At 38.3% G+C, this 26,745-nt stretch overlaps 1 protein-coding gene and 1 pseudogene across 1 annotated transcript in view; both read right to left on the bottom strand.

Moving 5' to 3' along the window:
- Nucleotides 1-7,085, bottom strand: part of LOC126966066 (gustatory receptor for sugar taste 64e-like) — a 33,552-nt gene extending 26,467 nt beyond the window's left edge. Inside the window, exons 1-2 of the mRNA XM_050809940.1 lie at nucleotides 7,079-7,085; nucleotides 6,127-6,306 (exon numbers count right to left, since the gene is read on the bottom strand). Of these exons, the coding sequence (XP_050665897.1) occupies nucleotides 6,127-6,306; nucleotides 7,079-7,085 (187 nt within the window). The remainder of the gene's footprint in view (nucleotides 1-6,126; nucleotides 6,307-7,078) is intronic.
- A 12,071-nt stretch (nucleotides 7,086-19,156) lies between these two features.
- The window catches only part of LOC126965896 (uncharacterized), a 57,144-nt pseudogene continuing 49,555 nt past the window's right edge, over nucleotides 19,157-26,745 (bottom strand).

The raw sequence follows: 26,745 nt of genomic DNA, 5'->3' as shown, positions 1-26,745 counted from the left end.
AATCCGTCCGTGGGCGTCCACAATTAGGGCCTGTACCTAACAGTGGTTGCCCAGGCTGCCCCGCATATTCTGGAGGGGGCAAATCTGCACTGACTCGGGGCAAACAGAGCAGGAGGCTCAAACCACCCTCCTCCACACTCGCTGTGGACTTTTGCAACATCAGGGGGCTTCGCTCAAATTTAAATGCCGTCCACTTTCACTTGGAGACGGCGAAGCCGGCCCTGCTCTTTTTAACCGAGACACAGATATCCTCCCTGGCTGATTCATCTTACCTTTCCTACCCGGGGTAGGACTGCGATGACAATCCGCGAATCTACGCATGCCTGTATAGGTCCCATAGCGGTAACGCAGAGACTGACCGGCTCCTCGAACACATCCAAATGGCTACAGATTCCGTGTTGGAGCAGATCCCCACTGCAGAGATCGTGTTTCTTGGCGATTTTAACGCCCACCACGCCGAATGGCTAGGCTCACGTACCACCGATCATGCAGGGAGATCTGTTCACGACTTCGCCTTAGCATATGGTCTGACGCAACTGGTTATTGCGCCAACGCGAATCCCAGATGTGCAAGATCATACACCTTCACTGTTGGACCTTCTGTTGACCTCACATCCGGACGGCTACCTAGTTTCCGTTGACCCTCCTCTGGGATCGTCGGACCACTGCCTGATCCGGAGCACCGTGCCGATCACGCGCCCAACACGGCCCCGCTTCTTAGGCTGTCGCCGCGTGTGGCACTATAGGTCAGCAGAGTGGGACGAGATGCGGTGCTTTTTTGCATCCTACCCGTGGAGGCAGATCTGTTTTTCGCTGGGAGATCCAAATGCCGCTGCTGATGCTGTTGTTGATGTGGTACTGCAAGGTATGGAACTCTTCATTCCATCCTCCTCTGTGCCTATCAGTGGCAGGTCCCAACCATGGTTTGACCGCTCCTGCAAAATGGCCTCTCGCCGAAAGCAGGAGTGCTATCAGGCTTGGGTCAATGCGGTGGTATCTAAGGATGTGAATTCCAGCGAACTTAAAAAACACTTCAATCATGCCTCCAGGTCCTTCAAAAGAGTTATTGCTGACGCGAAGTCGAAACACATTGGCAGAATTGGCGAGAGACTTGCACGCCTTCCCTCGGGAACTCGTGCGTTCTGGTCGCTCGCCAAGGCTGTCCAAGGAAACTTCTGCCAGCCAGCCATTCTGCCACTGCACAGGGATGATGACTCGCTGCCCCATGACGCGAAAGAGAAAGCTGATCTCCTGGGCTCCCTCTTCGCGTCCAACTCGACTCTGGATGGCCAAGGTACACCACCACCGCATATTCCGCGGTGCGATTCATATATGCCGGAGGTAAAAATCCGGCATGGTGCCGTGCTTAAGGCGCTTCTCACCTTGGACATTCACAAATCGAGCGGGCCCGATGGCATTCCCCCGATAATGCTGCGGACATGTGCTCCGGAACTGGCGCCGGTCCTTACCCGTCGAAATTATGGAAGGCGGCTTTAGTGCACCCGATCCCTAAGAAAGGTGTACGCTCAGATTCGTCCAACTACCGCCCCATTGCCATTACCTCCATTTTCTCCAAAGTAATGGAGTCGATCATCAACCGCCAGCTCTTGGGATACCTAGAGGGGCACCAGCTGATCAGCGACTGCCAGTACGGTTTCCGTCAGGGTCGCTCAGCTGGTGATCTTCTTGCGTACCTCACCCATAAATGGGCGCAAGCGGTTGAGTCGAAGGGAGCGGCGTTGGCGGTGAGTTTGGACATAGCGAAGGCCTTTGATTGGGTTTGGCATAAAGCGCTTATAGCGAAACTGCCATCCTATGGGCTTCCCGAGAAGTTGTGCAAATGGGTCACTAGCTTTTTGGCTGATCGGAGCATCAAGGTTGTAATCAACGGTGCATGCTCCGAGTTAAAACCCATAAACTCTGGTGTCCCGCAAGGCTGTGTGCTATCCCCTACGCTGTTTCTTCTGCATATCAATGATATGCTGCAAATCAGCAATATTCATTGCTATGCAGACGACAGCACGGGGTATGCTTCCTACACCGGCCGTGCCAACATGTCCCGGGATAGCGTTAACGAGAACCGTATCAAACTTGTGTCTGAAATCGAGACTATGCTTTGCAAAGTCTCGGAATGGAGCCGACAAAATTTAGTCCAATTCAACCCCAAGCAGACACAAGTTTGTGCGTTCACCACTAAAAAGTCTCCCTTTGTCGTATCCCCTCGATTCGAGATCACTCCTCTAACTACCACAGCCTGTATTGGCATACTTGGCGTCGATATATCGAGCGACGTTCAGTTCCGTGGTCACTTGGAAGAGAAGGCCAAACTGGCCTCTAAAAAGCTTGGTGTACTCAGTAAGGCGAGACAGTACTTCACTAAAAGCCACCGCCTGCAACTTTATAAGGCGCAAATTCGGCCTCACATGGCCTGTTCTCACCTCTGGGCGGGTGCTCCCCAGTACCAGCTTCTTCCATTTGACCGCATACAACGAAGAGCGGCTCGAATCATCGACGATCAAGTCATCTCCGATCGGCTTGATTCTCTAGCATTGCGTAGAGATGTGGGTTCTTTCTGCATCTTCTACCGCATTTATCACGGGGAGTGCTCAGAGGAGCTGTTCGGGTTGATTCCAGCGGCCGAATTCCACCATCGGACATTACTTGCAAAGTACCATCCGCATCACGTAGACGTCTGGCATTCCACAGCCGTGCGTTTTCTTCGAAATTTCTTGCCTCGCACAGCCACTTTGTGGTATCAACTACCGGCAGCGGTCTTCCCGAACAGATACGACTTAGGGACCTTCAAGAAAAAAGCATACTCCCACCTTAAAGGCCGGCAACGCATTTCTTGACACACCTGTTGTTGCGGATGTCCATGGGCGGTTGCCTCACCTCTCCCCATCCCGTGAGCCTCTTGCCCGTTTGCCCCCTCTCATATAAAAAAAAATAAAAGGAAGAGGTTCTCAATGCATTGGTATGTTCTTTTTTTTTGTTTGTTACCTCAAAACTTTCGACTGGGTGAATCGATTTTGATAATTCCTTTTTTATTCGATTTATTGCTTCCCGTGTTGTCCCGTCTTAATTTAGATCTGACAATGGCATCCATGAGAAAACCATAAAAGTCTAAAATTTGCTATACATACGTATAGCAAAGTGGATGATAAATTTACGAATAACTCAATATCGCGCCAACCGATTTCGATGATTCTTTTTTTATTGAAAAGGATATACTTCAAGGATAGTTTAGTGAGAGTTTGGTTAGGTTCTGATCAGGGAATTCATGACAAAGTAACGGAACTCTTCAATCCTTAGGAGCAAATTAACGATACTCGGCCGACTCTTTTTTATGCTTTCTGGATATTCAAGTCATCTACCATAACATAGTTATGGTCAAGTAATTGTAGTCGAACATAATGATCAATGGGACTCCTTAACGACTTACAGTAAGGGTGCGATCTGTGGCAGAATTTCTAACTGTCTGTAATTAAATTGCAAAGCACTTATGTTCATTGCTGCATTAAAAATTTTTGTAAATCTACACATATTTAGACAAATTCTTAATGTACTTCAAATTCACTAAAAATCATAAAATAAAAATTTTTTTAACAAAAAAAGTTAGTCGGTTTCATCCAAGATAGGTTTGTTACTACATACATAGTTATAGGTGAGATGTACTTGAGTCGTAAGGAGGCGAGAGGCGAGAGCGGGTCGCGGCGGAAGGACACCGATTCTAAAAATAACAATAATCGTAACTAGAATAAGATTAATTAATTAGATTGTATAAAAATACGCAATTATTTTTATACTTTTAAGTGCATATTATATGTATTGATTTGGAATAGTGATTACGAAGTCGGTTGTTTTTTTGTTAAAAACATTTTTACACGCCATAAATTGTTATAATGGTAATTTAAATATTTTATAATAATATATTATATTAATTTATTTTATTTTATTTTATTTTATTTTATTTTATTTTATTTTATTTTATTTTATTTTATTTTATTTTATTTTATTTTATTTTATTTTATTTTATTTTATTTTATTTTATTTTATTTTATTTTATTTTATTTTATTTTATTTTATTTTATTTTATTTTATTTTATTTTATTTTATTTTATTTTATTTTATTTTATTTTATTTTATTTTATTTTATTTTATTTTATTTTATTTTATTTTATTTTATTTTATTTTATTTTATTTTATTTTATTTTATTTTATTTTATTTTATTTTATTTTATTTTATTTTATTTTATTTTATTTTATTTTATTTTATTTTATTTTATTTTATTTTATTTTATTTTATTTTATTAGGAAAACAAACAGACACATGACATAAATAGGTTAAAAAAGTATACATCTATTAACCATTTACAGTTTTCGCATATAAGAGACTATAAGCGTCTTACAAATAATGAACAAAAATACAAAAAAAGATCAAGAAGTAATACAATAAAAGTATATAGATATAAATACACGAAGACAAACTGAATAGATATTATAGTATTCAGGCATTCAGCAATCAAGAGAACACACACTCATCCAACACCTCGTCAATGTACCTCTTAACTCGTTTGGTGACGTATTGAATATATCGAAATCAGGCAAGTCTACTGATATCTGATTTATTGCTTGTGACACCTTATAAAATATAAATGTTGCCTGTAATTAGTACTGCAATGAGGAACGTATATAGTAAATTTTGTCCTGGTGTAGTTATTGGGCGCTTTGATACCAATTTGTGATGTTAATCTAGAAGAATCTATCTTAGAGTGAAGTAACTTAGAGTAAAAAACAGTATCAGCTATTTGACGTCTTATTCATATTGACATGTAACTTCTTTTATTGCAGTGATCTCAATAAATGCCTCGAATACATCGTTTTGTATTTATTTACCTATAACCACTTTATTCTCATTTTGTAATCATAAGACTCAACAGATTTCTTTTAAGTAAGTGTACTAATAACCCAATGAAGTGTATTGCAGTGCAAATTGTACAAAGTGTCAATATCACAAGGACCAAAGTATCTTCCTCTTAACAGAGACTAAAAGAGCAGTGCTAATGGACACATTCTTAGTTTTACTCAACTAATTAAATAAGGAAGGGTGCTGGTGGGAGCGCGACTTGCGTCGACACTCTGACTCCTTCTCGTGTCCAAGTTCCGTCAGTTGGTGCTGGGGCTGCTGCTTCGACTGCCGAACACAGCAAACGTCGCAAATATGTTGGTCTCAGTGAGTCATTAATCTTTGTACCGTTTGGTGATGAGACACTTGGCCTGTGGAGCCAAAAGTCGCGGAGAATGTACGAAGTACAATCTTCGCGCCTTAATAAGGCTACTGGAAACCCCAGCGCTGGCAGCTATTTCGGTAAACGGTTCAGCTTAGCTATCCAACGCGAAAATGCACGTTCAGTATTCTTGGTGCGCTTCCACGTAATGGTAGTTTTTATTTTATGTAGTCATAGTATTGTAAATATAGTTATAAGATTTGTTTTGTTTAGTATACTAATTAAATGAAGTTAAAATAAAATTGCTTATTTCTAAGGGCTAGATTGTGATTAAAATGATAAAAATGTACCCTTGAATAAGGATTGGCCTCCGCTGCGATCCTACTAGATACCGCACTACATAAGAGAAATAGCTTCTTTATTACGGCAACTATTAGATACTTGTGTGCCATCTTGACACTAAATGGCATCTTTCAAATTTTGTAACAAACGCTTTGTGTATTTTTTAATTGAAATTAATACAATACAAAATACTTACTGATGATATGTGATCCCAGTGTCATTCTTATAGTTTTACTACGCAACCCGGCATTTTAGTTTCGATTATTAGCAAAGTTTAACAGAACATGTGGCACGTCAACGTCACACATTGCTCGAGACTGGCTCCAGTTCGCTCACTCGAGCGTAGTGTTAGTTGCCGCACTTTGCGACTACGGTATCTAATTGGAGTGCAGCGAAGACCAATCCTTAATCTAAGAATGTACCTAAGTTTGTCAAAACATCTGACATACCATTGATGGTATTACTAAATTGCAGTGCATTATATGACTTATAGTCTCATATTTCTCCCTTAAACATTAAAATTAATAACAATAAATCAACTAATCAAGAACACTTACCAAGGGCTAAAGTCAATATTACTAAACATGATAGATTACATTTAGTAGCGAAGGAAACATCTGTATTAGGGTCTATTGCTTCAATCTTAGATATATATGTGCATAATTTCGCCCATTTCACAGCAGCCCGGTAAAATAATATAGTAGTTAAACAGTTTGAACTACAAAACACTATTGGAACTGAAAATGTAATATTTAAATAAATTATTTTTGATTTTTTTGTGTTAGGTATCTAATATTGCTTAAATCGCTCCATAGGCGAAGTTAATATAATATTATTATAATCTAGTTACAATTATTGTTATTTTTGGGGTCGGTGCCAGCCAAGGTACTACTACATACTACATAGTAATAGTGAGGAGTGCTTGTATCGCACGCGCAACGTGTCGAGGCGAGAGCAGGGCCGCGGCGGGACGACACCGAATTATTAAAATGAGAAAATAGCAATAATTGTAACTAGAATTAGATTAATTAATTAGACTGTATAAAAATACGCATTTTTTTTATTTTTAGTGCATGTTAGTTTTTTCGTTAATATTTCCAATGTTGACTTTATTTATATAAAACACACAATCTAAAAAAATACAATTGTTGATTGACTTTTTAATATAGGACCTACATGAAACGATTCCTCTTTTTATTATCGTTATCGTATACTAATAAAAATTTAAATATATATTATTCATAAATATATTATTATCTAAAATGTAACAAATTTTGTAGAAATATTATTACTTATTGAAGATAACGAAGCTCTGGTTTCCTTAAATACATTTAGCACACACAATATGAACACTAATCCTTGAGCGCAGATAGATAGAGCACTATAAATACTGCGGCGTGACCAAACGTAGAACCTGAAAAAAGAGTTCTTGTGAATTTGGAACGTTTGTTGTTAGATCAGTATACAAAAACATATCAGAATGAAACGCAAACAATTTGATAATATTACGTTGCATATTGAACTATATAACTATGTAGTCAAATGATCTTACAATAGAAAGTTCATGAATATAACAAAATACCACGTATTTGCACAGTACAAAGTATGCCGAGGTAACGATATCATGTATATAAAATTTGTTATTTTTAAGTGATTTGTACCAAAACTCATGGTGCCACAATACTAGAGTTGAGTACCAAAATTTCTGTCGATGCGTCATTCGGACGGTTGGCACAGTTGGTAAGAGCGCTCGGACGAAACCCGAGAGGCGCGGGTACGAGTCCCACATCGTACATTAATTTTGATACAAATTAAATACGTATAGATCATGTTTTACAAAAGAATAAGTTGAACTCACCTCAAGTTACAGCTATCAGAGTCACTTACACCAGACACAGGGTTCAAACCAAAGTACTGTCCAATAAGAACTGTGTATTTAATGGCTGATTGAAATGAAGCTTGCTTTTTGTCTCCATACATATTGAAAGGCATTATTTTTCCTTTCGGGACTAAAATTATTAAAGAATATAATAATAAAATAGATTCAATATTAAAATAAAACTGTTGGCTCGAGTTATGTATCGGGCGTTGGGAATTAAGTTTTTAAAAAGCACTTTTATTTAACAATATTTAATGTTACTCACAGGTAAATTGGAACAAGACTGATTAAACAATATTACAGTTAAACTAAAGAAATCTAAAAGACAATGGGTGCTCGATCAGCACTACGTCGAGGTACGGGGTGGCAACGTATGCAGATTTAGCCGTGTTGGGCCTGCGTAACTCCTCCCTCCTTAAGCTGGAAGCTGACCCGGCAGCTTCCCACAGTGTCCTCACTGTGTTGTATATGTAGATTTTGGTAAACACTTGATGTGGATGACTGTTTCTTCTCGCAGGACAATCATCCAAGTATTGTCCTTGATCCTCTGCACTATACTTTTATTAATTTCCATTTTCGCGTATGTACAGTTTGACGTGCAGTGTTGAATTCGAGATATTATACAATCTTCCGATGCCCTCGTGGATGCTGTGTTGGACATCTCGCAGAGCTGCATGTTTCCGTCGATAGTTCTGCATTTGCCTTCCAAGTATTCGTACTCATCGCTACCAAGAGCTAGGTATTTGGATTTTGGAATAATAGTTAGGTTTGACGAGTTAGGGATGGAGTACATGTGGATGAGGTCATATATATTAGAATCAATGGAAGGGATTTCTAAGATAAAAGAGAAAGAATGTTCCGTACTATATTATTTTACTTTTATAGATTTTTCCAACACATGAATCTTATTTAAACTTATATCTACTACTGGCAAAATCTTATGTTTCCTATGAATTATTCAAATTTCATTTAAAAGGTTATATGGACTTATAATACTATTATAAGGGTGCTATAATATAAGGGTCAATTACTTCTAATTGCGCAAACGGCGTTTTCTAAAATTTCTAATCTATCTAAAATAATTTGTAAGCTAAAATGTATTTCTACGTAAGGGAGGTCATCCGTGACCAACAAGTTTATTTTCACTAGGTCTGATCCGGCATCTTCTGGGTTTGAGGAAAATCCTGCTGGTACTCCTCTTCAGGTTCCTGTACTACATGATATGGGACCTTCGTTGTATTTGCTACGGCATTCATTGCCATATAATACTGGTTGACCTTGAGTATAGAAAACGTTCTGAGTAGCATACTGGGGCGTATCCGGTTTACTCACGGACCGCATAGTAACATCTGAACTTATTTAAGGTATTACCTGTCTTTGAGGTACATTAAATTGCCTAAAGTTCGCGCTGTTACTATTCCTAAAATTACATGAGTTTCTCTTAAAATTATGGGTAGGGGGTATAGACATATTTTGACTATTTTCGGTATTAGAAGGCTGGTGGTGCTGAGGTTGCGTCCCTATAAAATTCCTTGATGGAACATTCCGCTGTTACGAAACTCTAGGGGCATCCTTTTGCTTAAAATGGGACGTAGGTGACCCGTTATAAAAAGGTTTACTGTGAGCGAGCTTAGCCTCTTCCTGCCTTGCTACCATAATTGCTGACTCTAATGTTAACGGTTTACTTATTCTAACTCCTAACGAAACATTGATGTCTAATTGATTGTTATATTGCTCTATAACCATTTCCTCATAGTACGAACGGTTACCGTGTTTACCGACCGAGTACAGAGCATCTAACAACTCACGGAGTCAGTTGCCAAATGTCTCCGCATCTTCGTATTTATCGGCAAGGAATTTAAAATCTTTATCACATTCACTGAAAGATATTGCGTTTCGGATTACACTATTGTTCTAATACTCGGTAATTATCACCTAGATACACCTTTCTTGTTACTAAGTAAGTATAACCCGTTATTTAGCGATATTAGCTGTACGCAACGTTCTTTAACTTTATAATAAAATATATATAATACTAGGACAGTAGATATAGCAGGATACTTGAATAGCGAGAGTACTCACCAAATCAGCATCTGCATCTGCTGTCGAGTCTTGCCCAGCGCGTGAATTCCCAATGTTCCGGGTCTCCGTGCGCGTTGATGATGATGTACCAACGACCGACGAGGTTCTTTAATTCTTACGGTTTAGCGGCTCGAAAACCACAGCTACTTTACACTCGGAAGATTTTATACCGACGTTAAAAAGAAGCTACCGCGAGACTACTCGACTGCGCCAGTTATGTATCTGGCGTCGGGAATTAAGTTTTTAAAAAGCACTTTTATTTAACAACATTTAATGTTCCTCACAGGTAAATTGGAACACCACTGATTAAACAATATTACAAGTAAACTAAAGAAATCTAAAAGACAATGGGTGCTCGATCAGCACTACGTCGAGGTACGGGGTGGCAACGTATGCAGGTTTAGCCGTGTTGGGCCTGCGTAACTCTCGTTGTTGTATTTTTTTGTTATGGCAAACTATAGTGCAGATAGTTCCTGTACATAATAGAGAGATTGCTATGGACAACAGACGCATTAGCATAGTTCGGTTAATCTAATTCCAATTGACTCTCGCGCCGGTTTATAATCAATTGTCATCGAGCACCGGCACAGTCCCAAGCATATTAATTCATCAGTGGTCAACGGTATATTCGCATCGCATCAAAGTACTCGATGTAACGCATTCATTCACCAAACGCCGAGCAAAAACACACTTTAATATCAGGAGTTGCTAGAAGATTAGCGGGGGCCCCCAGCTGCAGATCTCTTCCTCGGAAGCTCAGGTATGTTTGTTTATTGTTTCGCCATAACTAATTTTAATTTTTGATACCATATGTTTACCTTCGCACGCGCACGCCCTTATACTTAAAACTCTTATTTTATTCATGTTACCTCCTTGGTTGCTATGTTTTGAAGTAGAAGATCGTTCCATTTTAAATTATACGACGGGTATTAAAAATATTTTAATTGGATGTTAAACCATGACAAATATTCGTTTTCTGATTTTCATACAATTTTAGCTGGCCGCTGCTCGCATGTTTTTAATTTAGTCAGTAGGTACAGCAATTTTGGGAGGGAAGAAATTTATCTAGAAGAAAGTTATCAAAATCATACACAATTTTTCAAGCATGTTTGAGAATATTTTTAATTTTGTTCACTAACCATAATATTTAATATCAAGCATCATGAATTAATGAGTGTCGAAAACAAATATTAATATATTGCTGTGCAATGTAGTATCAAAAGCAATTATCATACGAAATTTAGTATCGAAACCAATTATCTGAAGTAATTTCGTATTCAACAAAGAGTACAGGCGTTGATTTATTGGACTTTAAACACGGAACATTAAATTTTGGTTTATTTATATTGCTTAATGCGTTTTTATTTGCTTTTTATCTTGAAATTTTATTTATATAGCTAATGTTGGTTCTAGGCTTAGGGTACATTAATAAAAAAACCGAATATTTAAGAGGTAAAATTAGCACAGAACTTCCTAAATAATAGGGGTTAAAATATGAAATAGCTGTTTTATTGTTAAAGGTACTTCGAATCGACATAGAACTTTCATGAGTTGAGATTTTTCAGTGAAACATTTTTCACGTGGTACTTATGTAGATCTTCTTTTCAAAATTGTGCAACATTCGATTATCGACTTTCAGTTGTTGTTTTTATTCAGCTTAGACAAGAAGGATGGATGCTTCGAAAATTCGAGTGATTTTTTAACACAATTTCCCACGCGGAACTAACGCGGCAGAAACAGCTCGCAATATTCGCCAGTCCTTGTTCCAATGGACTACCATTTTTTTCGTGATTTGGATAATTTTCTACGTCTTATATTTTCTTCTCTGGAGGCAGTACAAAATGCTTTCACACAGTTTGTCGAATCTGATCACAAATTGGCAATTTCATACTTTAACCCCTAATATTTCTGTCCCCTAACGCAGGAGAGACACATTCAAACATGCGATAAGAACAATTACTGCAGCTCCAATTAAAAATCCTGAGTAAAAAAATGAAATATCAGGATTTAATTCTCAACATTTTTATCCTCCAAATGTAAACCAATTTCAAAAATTTGGAAACTTAATTGCAAGAACTATTCTGTATCGGCTTGATATGATTTCGCTAATTACTGACGGACTTCTATATTAGGCTCTGTTTGTGGCTTATATTAGCAGTTTAGGTCACTGTTTGACGTACTCTAGCACTTAAAAAAATAATAAGAAAAACAGAAAGACACAGATAATGATGATGGTGATCTTAATTGAACAAAATATAGACCCAGGGTTAAAAGAACGATTGGATGAAGAAAAGGCTGCTACTGATTCATTTTAATCCAAAAATGAGGCATTTCATAGAATGCTTATTTGTTCATAGGAAGCCAACCGCTGGAAAGTCCGCCGCTAGAAAGAAAGCGGTTCTAAGTCGCATTAAAAGAAAACGTCCAAAATGCTTATAAATATAAATCAAATTTAAACTTTATATTGTGATAATATAAGCTTTATATAATATGATTTTCTTTTGCCTCAGTTGGATTGTTTAACAACTGCGGCTAAAGTTTCGCACGATTTTTTTTATTAGTCCGGCTCCGATTATATGGCAGATATAATTTAATTCAAGTTAATTGTCTTATGAAGTTTATTAATATTATATATATTATTAATATTAGATTAAAGAGAATAACAAATTCCTACACAAAATTCCATCCTCTATTCAACCCCTCCATTAATTTTTTCTCAATGATAGGTTGCCTATGTCCTTTACCAAAATCTAGTCTATCTCTATATTAAATTTTATCAAAATTGATTCGGTGGTTTAGGCTTGAAAGCGTAATAAAAAAACTCACATTCACATTTGTAACATTACTAGCTGACCCGGCTAACGTTCTTTTGCCATATACATTATTTAGATAAATTTAAAGAGAAAAAATATATTATTTAATTAAATTTTAAACAATACATGACACTAATTCTACTACAATTATTATATTCGATTGTCATCTTGCACAACTCTATTGCGTATCTGTGGATGGAACAGAATATCAATCGCGATTAAAAAACACGGGTTGATCGTAGAAGGGTGAAAATTTTAAGTTGTTTGAATTTTTTAATATTAAAGTATTTCACCTTCCTTATTTATGGGTATAAAAAATAGATGTTGTCCGATTCTCAGACCTACCCGATATGCACATAAAATTTCATACAAATCGATTCAGCCGTTTCGGAAGAGCATAGTAACAAACACCGCGGCAGGAGAATTTTATATATTAGATAATAATTTATATACGGAAACTGCACTTCACATACTACATTCTTGCTAAGCAAATTTAATCGGTGTGGTTATGTCAGCGTGTCTGATGAATTTGTAAAGTTTGTAGAACTGATTCAAGGTCACATAAACCGATCGTGAAGCAACTTTGACAGCTCAATGATAGAACGTTAACGTTCAATTCGTTTTATTATTCCAAGTTGCATTTTCAAAATAGACAAGCAAGGGCTGCAAGCACATAATTTCCATGTTTTGACAGTCAAGATGTCAAGCGGACTAAGGGTACGTCCACACTGCGTTTTACCAGTGGCAGGCATCTTTGTACAGGATGCCGGCTAGATCATGGAGACCGCACCGGCCGCGGCGCCGGTTGCTGCCGTGAATTGAGTATTGAGTAAGCATTACTGTGTTTCGGTCTGAAGGGCGCAGTAGCTGATGAAATTACTGGGCAAATGAGACTTAATATCTTATGTCTCGAGGTGACCAGCGCTATTTTATTGCCACTCAGATTTATTGCATTTTTCAAGAATCCTGAGCATTGTTATCTCGTCCCTTAATTTCAGGAAAATAAAATAAACAACACAATGCACAGAATAGAAAAACCGTGGCACAATGCAACGGCGATGGACGAAGAAAAGGAAATAGAAAACCGTGTTACTAAGCCCGTTAGATACAAAAGAAGCAATAATTCAATAAAATAACATATTTTCAACTATCCTCCGAACTAGTTTAATAAAATTGTATTGCGGCAGAGTTAACTTGCCATTTTACTGTCATCGTTTAACAATGTAGTATATGTAACAACTTAAGATTAATCATTAAAATCTTTTTTCTTTTTGCAGTAATATTTGTGTATACATAAGTATGTTGAATATAACCATTGTGCTGCAGCAAACTGCAGCGCTGGTTTTCAGTGGGAGCCTTACTTGGGTGTCATCACGGATACAGCCTGGTTAAATTATCAATCAATTACTAACTAATTAAAATTAAATGATGAGAAACAAAAAAAACTAAATAAAATAAATGAATAAAAATAAACAGGAAAATAGTAAGACAAAAGCAGTATTACAAAACACAACCGCTGCCTGTAGGCAAAACAAGGACGCACGGTCTAAGTGCTGGAATGATTAATTGATTTTTTGTGTACTTAAAAATACATCAAAAACTTAAGATAAGTAATAAAAATTAAAAAAATAAATCAAAAACTTAAAATAAGTTTTTGATTTATTTTTAAATGATGATTTACCTAAGTGATCTTACAGGTGGCAAGTAATTCCAGCACTTGCGGAAAACTTAAAACTTCCCTTAAATGCGACTGTTCTATTCCTCGGCGTAGCCAATACAGTCAGGTAAAAATCTCGCTTAATGGCTGCTGACCAACACCTAACAACCAACCACATAAGTTTGTCACGCCAGTATTTTGGGATACCGTTCTTAAAGTACCCCAAGGAGTAGAGCGGCGAGATGAAGGGTCTCGAAGCGCAGTGCGGTGTCAAAAACAAATCCCAAATTACGAGCCTCCTTGACTTGTATTGAACAAGTAACAAATAATATTATTAATTTTTATTATGGGATTAAGCATGTTTATTTTATTAACAACAGTTTTGGAGCCCAATACCATACACTGAGACTTAACGGGATTTAGCACTAAGCATTTCCTTTTCGTCCATAAACGTATTTCCTCTAAGTCAGATTTTAGTTTGAGCTGAGTAGCTGCCACTGTGTCTACAGGAACGAAGGAAATATAAAAGTCCGTATCATCAGCATAAAGATCATCTTATTATTTTTTTCAAGGAATGTGTATATTTTTTATGTATTATGGGTTCTGATTTATAGATTTTACTATATGATGGAGGACCTAGGTAGTGAGAAAAGTGATGAGCAAAAGAAGTCTACAAAAAGCCATTGTTTATCTCGTAAACTCGTTTTAATTCACTGTAGGATTTTCTAATATTCATTTAATTTTGATATTAATTAATATAAATATGTCCTACCAGTTAGTGCTGGAAAATCTATTTATAGTTGGTTGGTAGAGTATCTCCGATCTTTAAAATTGCCAACTTTTATGATAGTATTTTCTTTGAATAACATACGAGTGTTATTCTTTTAAAAGTGTTTTATTTAACTTTTATGATCTTAGCGCACGTTCTAACTTAATTTAAGGTTCACATCAATCCTATGATGTGAAACATTAAAAATTTGTAACTACAATAACACGAATTTTTTATTATTTTTTATAAGATTTTTTTTTAAATATGAAGTTAAGTGTTGCCTTGTGCTTTCCCGGGGCGTAAAAAGAATACGGTAATCCCAGGCCCAAGGGTGTCGTAAGAGGCGACTACGGGCTTATTGAAAGTGGGAGAGTCCCGCTACCGTCTTTTGACGTCAGCACAATCGGGCCAGATTCGTCCGGGTTACTTACCACACTCGCACAGAATGCCGGCGTGAAGTAGCAGCTTAATGCCGCTATGTTTCGCATAGGTTAGTGTCAAGGACCGGAGGCCATTCCCCCCCCCCCTTCCCCCAACAAAATATGAGAGCGGTATTAAAGCAGAAATTACCCCAGGAGAGTACCGGCTCTAGTACAGCCGGAGAATCCCTCCCCGAGCATACGCGCTCGGGCTGCCCCTCGTATTCTGGGGAGGCAGCAACACCACGGCATCCCGCTCCACGCTTAATGTGGACTTTTGTAACATCCGGGGAATTCACTCCAACTTAAACGCCGTCCAATACCACCTTGAGACTGCGCAGCCGGCCTTTTGTTTCCTTACGGAGACGCAGATATGTCGACCTAGCGATACGTCATATTTAACGTACCCATGTGTGTACGTTAGGGAGGATATCTGTTGTCGCCGTCTCGGCAATTTTGAGGGTAGGGACCTGTCTACTCTCTGGCTCCGCGTAGATTTAGAGGAGCGCGTCCGCGTGTGTTTACAGGTCCCATAGTGGTAACGCAGAAACCGATCATCTCATGGGCTGCGTTCAAGCGGCAATTGACGACGTGCTTGCACAGATCCCCTCCGCTGAAATCGTAGTCTTGGATGATTTCAACGGGCACAATGCCGAATGGCTTGGATCACGTACCACAGACTACGCAGGGCGATCTGTGAACAATTTTGCATTGGCGTATGGTCTGTCCCAATTGGTTGAGTCGCCTAGGCGGCTCCCGGATGTGAATAGCCACATGCCGTCATTATTAGATCTATCTTCTGCTGACTACATATCCCGATAGTTACCAGGTCTCTGTCGACGCCCCTCTCGGAACGTCTGACCATTGCCTGGTCAGTAGTGTAGTGCCCATCCGACGCCAACGTCGCAGACCACCAGCGACCCGCCGCGTTTGGCACTACAAGTCAGCAGATTGGGATAGGATGCGTTCCTTTTTTGCATCCTACCCTTGGGGCAGGGTTTGTTTCCCTTCGGATGATCCTAGTGCCTGCACCGTTGCAGTAACCGATGTGATACTGAAGGGCATGGATATCTTTATACCAAGCTCTGTAGTACTGATCGGTGGCAGATCACAGCCCTGGTTCGATGCGTCAGTTAAAGCAGCATCTGATTGCAAAAAACAGGCGTATCGAACTTGGGTTGGCACAAAGGATCCGAACTGCAATGTTCTTTAGAGGAAATACAACCGTGCCTCCAGATTTTTTAAGCGGCAAATCGCCCGTGTGAAGTCAAAGCACGTCGTCAAAATCGGCGAGCAGATTTCCAGTTACTCGACTGGAACACGCAAGTTCTGGTCGTTGTCGAAAGCTGCTCTTGGTAACTTCAACCAGCCGTCCATGCCGCCGTTTCACATGAGGAATGACACCCTGGCCCATACGGCAAAAGAGAAAGCCGATCTACTGTGCGCTGTTTTCGCCTCCAACTCGAAAATGACGACAACGGAAAAACACCGCCGACCATCCCGCGGTGTCAGAGCTCTATGCCTGAAGTACAGTTCAGACAGAAAATTGTTAAGCGAGCTCTGTTTTCGTTGGACGTCAGGAAGTCGAGCGGGCTGGATGGCATTTCTCCAATCGTACTTAGAACGTGTGCCCCTGAGTTGACGCCGGTGCGTTTATTCCGGCACTCTTATTCCAAAGGCGTAGTCCCTGACTCATGGAAGTCAGCCCTTGTCCATCCGATCCAAAAAAAAGGAGACAGTTCGGATCTTACCTCCCTGCTCTCCAAAATCATGGAGAGCATAATTAGCTGCCAGCTTTTAGTATACCTAGAGGGTCACCAGTTGATCAACGATCGACAACACGGATTTCGCCATGGTCGGTCGGCAGGTGATCTTCTGGTATACCTATCACATAGATGGGCGGCGGCTATTGAAAGCAAGGGGGAAGGCCTGGCAGTTAGCCTGGATAAAGCGAAGGCCTTTGATCGTGTATGGCACAAGGCGCTCTCCTCAAAACTTCCATCATTTGGGCTTCCCGAGAGCTTATGCAAGTGGACCTCCAGCTTCCTCACTGGGCGTAGCATACAAGTCTTTGTCGACGGTTTTTGCTCGAATCTGGCGCACCCCAGTATCAGCTCGATCCATTTGACCGCGTGTAACGCAGAGCAGCTCGAATTGTCGGGGACCCAGTGCTCTGTGAACGGCTAGATCACTTAGCGTTGCGTAGAGACGTCTGAAGAGCTGTTCAACCTGATTCCCGCCGCCGAATTCCACCTTCGTATGACACGCCACAAGTTAGGATATCATCCCCACCATCTGGATGTGTGGCGGTCCTCCACAGTGCGGTTTTCTAGGAGCTTTCTTCCACGTACTACAAAGCTGTGGAATGAGCTTCCTTGTGCGGTGTTTCCGGGACGATACGACATGGGTACCTTCAAAAAAAGCGCGTACACCTTCCTTAAAGGCCGGCAACGCTCTTGTGATTTCTCTGGTGTTGCGAGAGAATGTGGGCGGCGGTGATCACTTAACAACAGGTGACCCGTTCGCTTGTTTGTCCTCCTATCCCATAAAAAAAAAGTTAATCAAAGAAGTAACCAAAATAATAAAATGTTATAATTTTTTTTCCATAAAGTACAACTTCTACTACAATTGTTTTTTTTTCCTGAAATTTGTTATGAACTTCCTCATATCCTTCCTCCTATGAAGTCATATTCCAGTATCTATTACAATGCATTCGTTGTTTATTTTAATCCTGATAGATACTCAAATAGTTACAATGTTAGCATCGTAACGGCACAGTGTGGAATTAGCTTTATTTTGTATTCACTGCATAAAATATACAGCGTACCTCAATAGTGGATGATTCACACATATTCATGTATACCTGAAGAACTATAATTCAATAAATAATGAGTATTATTTAACTATATTTTACTTTTATTGTTAAGGAATTCAGAGGAAAGATGTACGTACAACCTTAACACTTTCCTAATGGAATAACCCTGGTGGCTTGGGCACGGGGAAGGGCGCTGGTGTGGAGCGCGACTTGCGTCGACACTCTGGCTCCTTCTAATGTTCAAGCTACGTCAGTTGGTGCTGGGACTACTGCTTCGACTGCCGAAGACAGCAAACGTCGCAAAATATCAGACTCAGTGAGTCTTACATCTTTGTGCCGTTTGGTGTTGAGACACTTGGCCCGTGGGGCCAAGAGGTGCGAAGAATTCACAAAGTACTATCTTCGCTCCTCAATAGGGCTACTGGCAACCCAAGCGCTGGCAGCTATTTTGGCTATTTTTGGGGCGATATAATGTTGAACCGTTCACTCTCACCACGAGCCCCCGGTTCGATCCTCGCCCGTCACGAACCAATATGTTTTCGGTTTTATAATTCACAAGTACCGGATAAACCAACGCTTAATAAGGTCAGCAAATCTCTTATGTTCCCTCTGGTACAAGAGTACTGGCTGTCGTGGCCATACACCAACAGGTCACCCATACAAAAATAATATTTACAAATAATTCTCATTTAGTCTTGGGACCAGAACCAGTGGGAGGCTCCTTTGCACCGGATGCCGGCTAGATTGGTACCACAACGTCGCCTATTTCTGCCGTGAATACAAACAGTAATGTGTAAACATTACTGTGTTTCGATCTGAAGGTCGCCGTAGCTAGTGATATTACTGAGCAAATGAGATTTGACATCTTATGGCTCAAGGTGACGAGCGCAGTTGTAGTGCCGCTTAGAATTTTTGGGTTTTTAATAATCTTGAGCGGCACCGCATTGTAATGGGCAGGGCGTATCAATTACCATCAGCTAAACATCCTGCTCATCTCGTCCCTTATTTTCATTAAAAAAAGTTATAATATTATAAGTTTTGTTACAGAAATTTGTTCTTCATTTATGATCGAGTGTTGATTTGTAAGTTCTAAATTATGTTTCATTTGATCTTATCATTCCCTGGTAAATGTAGATTTTATCATATTTGTAATTTACTTATATCTGTCAAATATATCTTTTAGAGTAAAATATTATTACTGGTTGTGAATTCAGTTTTACATTATTCTTCTATTGTAGCTGTTAGTAACTAGTAATTTTTATTTTATGGTTTTACCAGATCTTGAATGTATCACCTTCATTGAAATACTTTTAAAGAACATAATTTATGCCTTTAACTGTGGTAATTCCATAATTTGTGTGTAGAAACAATTATTATTAGGGATTCTAGGAATATATTACGATTGAACTCATTAAAACTCCGTATAGTTGCATAGTTATCATGAAAATACATGTCCAACCGAACGGAAAAACTAATAAAAATTGTGAAATGCATGCCTGTTTACGAAGAACTCTGCAAATTGCCAAACTTGCTGGAGCATTTTCTGTGGAGGGACTTGATAGCCCTGATATTGCGGACCTTAAGTATGTATTGTACCATATAATATTATAAAAGATAATAGTTGGGTATATATAAAATAATAAACTTCTATTCTATTAAATCTAAAATAAAAGCATATATCAAAAAGATGTAGTATGTAGTCATAGTATTGTAAATATAGTTATAAGATTTGTTTTGTTTCAATACAAATTTTATCTAAAAGATTCGCACATTTGATCACACATACACACAATGACTCACAAACACGCCTCAACCCTCATTTTCTAATGGAAGAGGAGGACACACGAGCGTTCAGCCAGGTATAGGATCAACCAAGGAGGTAACTTATCAATGATTTTGTTTAATTTTCGAACTGGCTTGAAAATAGTAATCTATTTATTGAAAAAAATCAACAACACTTTATCGAAAACTTGTTGTTGTTCGATGTTCGTCATTGATTTGGAAAAGTATTAGACAGAAAAGACAATGAGTGTAATAACTTACTTCTACGCCACCTGAAATTCAAAAGGCTGCAAGAGCCGTTTAGTTTAAATATCCGGGCATATTTGATAATTTTAAGTACTATTTGGACCTACGTATGTGGGTAAACACATTCGTAATTTAATAATTTAAGGTTCGTCTATCAATGCCTCTCTTGCTGGCCGCTGCAGTAATGTACTATTTATTATAGTCTACTGACTATCTTGTAACACGTAAAATACTTACCATTAAAAACAGCTGGAGGCTATTTTTCTTCCTTACCAGTTCAATATCCCTAAATGATAGTATCCGTACACAAAAGCAATTTTATGTTAAACAACTAAAAATGCTTTAAAAAATGCCTATAAAAGGAATTTCCTCTCTCAAAGATTCCATCATGATAATAAATCTATTTAAACCTTACAAATACACTTCTAAGCGAAATATTTTCGACTTTTACTAAAACACGTTACCTGCACTATCGCCCAAACTGACAAATCGACTTATGAGCCTAATCAGACATGATATCCGAATATTGGTGGGTACCCTAACGGGTCATAAATCAATAAATAAGCACCTTTTCACAATCGGCGTAACGGATAGTCTTAAGATGTCTAGCCTAGGATGAAACGGTAGCTCATGTAATCGTAGAATGTGTGGGCGTAGCAAAGTCTTAGTGAATACGAGATCACTCCTGGAAGTCTGCGAATACCACAGGAATGTTCTGAACTTCTGGAAGGAGCCGGGTTGGTTGACTAGCCAATACTGCACGCAAAATGCAACATGGACCCAGCTAAGTAGTTTAATTGCGGAAATAGGAGCCTTATACCATTTCCATACCAAGACGCGTTTGCACAGGATGCCGGCTAGATTATGGGTCTATACGGCGCCTATCCCTGCCGTGAAGTAGTTATGTGTAAACATTATTGTGTTTCGGTCTGAAGGGCGCCGAAGATAGTAAAATTACTGGGCAAATAAGACTTAATATATTACGTCTCAAGGTGACGAGCGCAATTGTAGAGCCGCTCAGAATTTTTGGGTTTTTCAAAAATCCTGAGTTGCACTGCAATGTAATGGGCGGGGCGTATGAATTACCATCAGCTGAACAACCAGCTCGTCTCGTCCCTAACCAGATAATTTGTATTTTTTTTTACAATCGTCTATATATTTAACAACTATAATTCAATGCTTTCCTACCAATCTTTTTAATGAATAAGACGGATTGTATTTGGTAACAATCTCCCTTTTCACTCTGTTTATGAAATTTCAGATGCAGTAAAATAAAATCAATTTATTTTCTAATAAATTTGATATTTATCATCCTACAGGCACTCATAATGTGCTTAAGCTTAGTCCATTTATCAAATAATTTGGGTTTTAATAATTTTGGTAAGTTTCCTCTTCAAATACCAATAACAATATGCACTCATACAGAAAACGCATGGGCACCAGTATCAGGATTTCTAAGATATAATTGGAAAAGAGCATTCTCAGATTTATCTTATTTATTAAACCCCGCCTTTTCGAACTGGGATAGTCACCTGGGATAGAACCATGTCATACCAATGTCTGTGATGTCAACAAGCAGTGGTCAATAATATGAATTCGGTACCTACTTTTGATTGGCAATTACTGTTGTGTCTTTGGTCTAACCTTTCTGTGACGTTATTATCATGGCGCTCTGTCCCATGCGCGGCGATTATGCCAAGGAAAATTACTATACTTGCTTTCTTACAATGTTTACTTTTCTTATTATCTGAATAAATTCATATAGTTATTATAAACAGAAAAAGAAATCACTTATGCATCGTCTTTGGAGGACAGAGAAACGATATTAAAAACATTTGAATTAATTGTTTCAGCAATGTTAATTTTTTATGTAATAGCAACACTGATGTCAATTTTCTTATTGATTCTCGCAAGAAATTGGCCAAGGTTTATGCATAAAACGGCAAAAATTGAACAACTGTTTGCACCTTTAAGAATAGAAAAACAAAAGCCATTTAAGCTGACATGCTTTTCCTACACGTTTATGACAATAGCTACAGGTAAGAACTAAAAATATTATAATTTTTTTCCATGAGACTATTCTCAAGTTTACTAGTTGGCTATGTCGATGATGTTGAGGTTCTAGAGAATATGTTGGCTGGGGTGACTAATAAATAATGTATCAATCAACAAAGAATCATTAAGACAAATGGTTAAAGAAATAAACATTATGACTATTGCTTCTCAATATACTCTTGATAATGCTCTATATGTTCATAAGCACATTAAGGAATTTGCTAGAAACTGTGACAATCATAATGTTAACTCGAGGAACAAACATAAACTTGTTATGCCTGCTACTTGGTTCAGTCGAGTTAGTAAGTCTTTTATTGGGCGAAGTATACGTTTTTATAATATGATCCCAGAAAATGTACAAAAAAAATGCGTTACGAAATTTAAATGAATTGTTAAAAAACGTTTGTGTGGAAAAGTTTATTATAACATAAACGATTTTCTTAATGATACCACAGACTGGGAATGAAGCGGACACCCTTAGGCTTTTTAATTATAAATGTTTATTGTACTATATTACACTTTTATCCATATTTTTATATTAAAAAAAGCCCGCTGAGTTTCTTGCGCTCGTTCTTCTCAGGTTTGGTAGTCTATAATGAATGGTTTTTGACGTTCAATAAGTGATTTAGAATCCTATTTTAAATAAAAATATTGGAATTTGAATTTGAATGAGATTGATACTGAGGTATAAGAAATAGATCCTTTTTTTAAATAAATTCTTATTTGGCTATTATGACTTATTTTAAAAGAAGCTAAAAAACTTAATACCTCAAAAATGGTTCACTTTGGTAAGGCATATGGATATAATATAAATCATCACAAATAGTCACCCCTATTACCTCCTAACATCGAATTACGAATAACTCTGTATACAAAGGCACATTATTGAATTTTTAGCTTTCTTCGTCGTACTACGAAGCTGTGGAATGAGCTTCCTTGTGCGGTGTTTCCGGGACGATACGACATGGGTACCTTCAAGAAAAGCGCGTACACCTTCCTTAAAGGCTTGCAACGCTCATGTTATTCCTCTGGTGCTGCAGGAGAATGTGGGCGGCGGTGATCACTTAACACCAGGAGACCCGTACGCTCGTTTATCCTCCTATTCCATAAAAAAAAAATAGTAGAAACTGTTTTATATGATATAATGTTAACAACAGAATCAAACATTAATTTTTACTCCCGTTATTACCAGGTATGAGATGCATCTTTATGAGTGGTAGATTTTGAGGTAAATTTGCTTAAATCTTTTTGAGTATGAAAATTTGAAATTGAATAAATAAGAATTCAATGAATAGAATAGAATAAATTTAACTGAAGTAAGCAGTTTACACTTTACCTTATGAACGCTAGGCTTTATCGGAATTAATTATTGACATTTTACATTCCTACCCCTGGAGTATTATCTTAAATAACATACTACAAGCATAATTTAAAACATAAATACCAAACGTATATTTTTTTAAAACAAGGAAGTTCAAATTATTGAAGTTTATGCTGAGTTTAAAAAATAATGTCATTCGATACTGCTCACGTGAAACAAATTACCATACATGAGTACGAGTCAGCTGATGTTGAAGTGATCACCACCGCCACCACATTCTTCTGCAATACCAGAGGAAACACAGGATCGTTGCCAACCTATTACGATATGTAAGTATAAGTATTCAATCTTTATCATCAGATTTCAATTTATAATATAATTAATAGGCAAATAATGCTGCTATTAAAAATACCTTAAAACTTATTGGATTCTAATATCAGCTGCAGTATTCCCGAACTTGGAGCATGGGTTCTTACTTCCCTTCATGTGAGAATCATACATACTAATTAAGACCACATTTTACAAAAGCTATGATAAAACGTATCAATTGGTTGGAAGGTAAGTTTAAGTAATGTTTGAAAAACTAAAACCAGTTGTATTATAAACCGTTACTGATGTTTATGAGGAGATTCGTAGGAGAACGAAAGTCACCGACATTACAAAACCGAAGTGGCAGTGGGAAGAAAAGTCCTCGAATGGTGACTACGTATCGGAAGACGCATTGTTGGTAGGTCCCCCACCAAGATAGAGACGATCTGGTCGAGATCGCCGGAATACGTTTTATCAGGGCAGCGCAGGACCGATCGTCCGCGTCGTGGAGATCTTTCGGGGAGGCTTATGATGATTATTGAAGTTAACGTAATATATATCTCGGAAATAAATTACCTTTTGCAACGTTTTATAATTAATACTTTACTAAGTTAATTTGAAAAACACATTCAGACCCTCAGTATATTGACAGTTGTATAAAAAGCTTAAAAATGTTTTTTCAAAAATGTTCTTTTTAGTTGAGCACTTACTGTCCATACTCTTCAATTTATCATCTATTATGTCTAACATGGGAGAGCAAGACTTAACACTAGAAGTTATCAAACAATACGCATTCGTGTATATGGCTCATGTATTCAACTTGATATCATTTTCAAATTGGAAGGAGATTATCTACGAGGTAATATTTATTTCAATCCGTTTAATTAATCATTATGGCATTATTGGATCGATCGCTTTTTGATGTGTAGGGATCGCTTCATATTGTGACTTCTACTGCATTTATCACGGGGTATTCCATAGAGATGCTTAACCTGATCTCTGAAGACAAATCCATTCTCAACATGGATGTGTGCTCTACAGCACGGTTTTCCTTCCCTCCTGCACAACCAAACTGTAGAATGAGCTACATTGCGACATTTTTCCAGGTTTATACAACATTGCACAAAGAACAATTGTTTATAATTTAATTGTTGGAGAACCATTATTCCCGTTGGCATTATCGTTAGAAGACATTATATGACTGTAGGTGACGTTAGTGTAAAATGCGAGCACGAAACACAATGATTAAGGTTTTACACTATTTTAATTTTGATTGAACATTATTAAAAAGGCATAAAAAAAGGTACTCTCAACAATGATCCAACTCCATCCATTGTCATCCATCCGCTGTCAATCTCCACAAGAAATATGTCCGAACTCGCAAAAGAACTATACTCGTACCCTGACAAATAAATATGTGTAAAAGTGTATTCAAAAAACAACAGGCAAATGTGTGTTCTGTACCTGAAACTTGACAGTAAGTGATCAGTGCTGCCTAAGCTGTCAACAGTCCAGCGCACAATATTGAGTATGCATATCAAACAGGCTGGCAACGCTCTTAAAATTTAACTCTTTTATCAATGAATGATTCACACAGGACACCGGACCATAAATTACGCTGACGAGATAATAGTTATGATGACAGAATTTGGATTCTTCTTCTATAAGGCCGAAAACCTTTACTTTGAGAGTAATTAATCTGTCCCCAATTGAAGTTATTTTTATTTATCTTAGAATTAGAAACGTCAAGTCGATTACTCAGTTGTGACGTCATTAAGTCTGTTGGGTTTTTAGTTAATATCACCTGCTTATGTAATATATTATAATTTTTTAACTATCTTTATATCAAAACCACCATTTTTAAGATCTTTCTTCCTTTCATCTTTTGACTATTTACTTAAGTGCTTTCATCATTCCCATTCAAATGAGTTATATCCATATAACATAATGTGGTTCTGGGGAGATTATTGTGGTTCTGGGGAGATTATGTGGTTCTAGGAGATTATCATTCCAGCGGCAGAGCTCATTGCCACCACACGCGTCGCAGGTTGCGGTTAGCGAACGGCCTTCAGATATGGAGGTTAGCTGCGAATAACCAATAAGCAGTCGCGGACAACGGAGCAGTCTATCGTAGAGGCGTCGGGGAGCCAGTGGCTGGGTGTGCCCCAACAGATGGCGCGCAATCTCGTAAGCGGTTGATGACAGTGGCGAGTTGGAGCCGCCCCTTTAATATAAGCACCACTGCTCGGGGAGATGGGCCTCGTCAGCCATGGTAGGCTGCTCGTCTAGGAGAAGGAAAACTCTGATTTAAAACCACAACGGGCCTGATCGGCCAACCAGTCAAAAGAGGTGACAGCGGCCTAGAAGCTTAAATAACTCCTGAAATGCTTGATGCAGAAGGCAACGGGAAACCACTGCATTATTTTCCCATGAATGTCGTCATGTCAGTACAAGCAAAGAATAATAAGTGGCCATGCGACCCGCTTAGCAACCGGCGCCGTGCTGCGTCCGGGGCAGTCGGTGGGAAATGGGTTACTGGACATGTGGATGTAGGAAACCAGGCATCACATGGAAAATGGACTACTGGAAACTCAGTAAAGATGTGCCACACCCAAACGATAGGTACTTGGAACGTGCGCGGATTACTCCAACCTGGAAAGCTTCACATTCTTGAAAGAGAAATTACTCGCTGCAAACTCAGGATCTGTGGTCTGAGTAAAACCCACTGGAAATGAAATGGCCATTTCACAACGGACACCCATGTCGTTTATTTCTCCGGTAACGACTCGTACAGCAGGAATGAAGTCGCTGTTGTCCTGCCAAAAGACCAAAAAGACTGCGTAGTGGGATATTTATTTATTTAAGGAAAACCAACGGCTTATACAATTTCTGTAGAAACTTAAATAATAACAGATAGCCAATTACAGGTTTTCACTAATAGAAGTAATATAAAATATGTACGTGAACACTATTTTTCGGCTCAAATTCATGACAATAAAGATACTTTTAAACAGATAATAAAAAACAAT

This window comes from Leptidea sinapis, chromosome 9 (genome assembly GCF_905404315.1).
Source record: "Leptidea sinapis chromosome 9, ilLepSina1.1, whole genome shotgun sequence".
In the NCBI taxonomy this organism is placed as follows: Eukaryota; Metazoa; Arthropoda; class Insecta; order Lepidoptera; family Pieridae; genus Leptidea; species Leptidea sinapis.
Note: the sequence above shows the minus strand (reverse complement) of the source record. Positions and strands in the feature narration are given on the sequence as shown.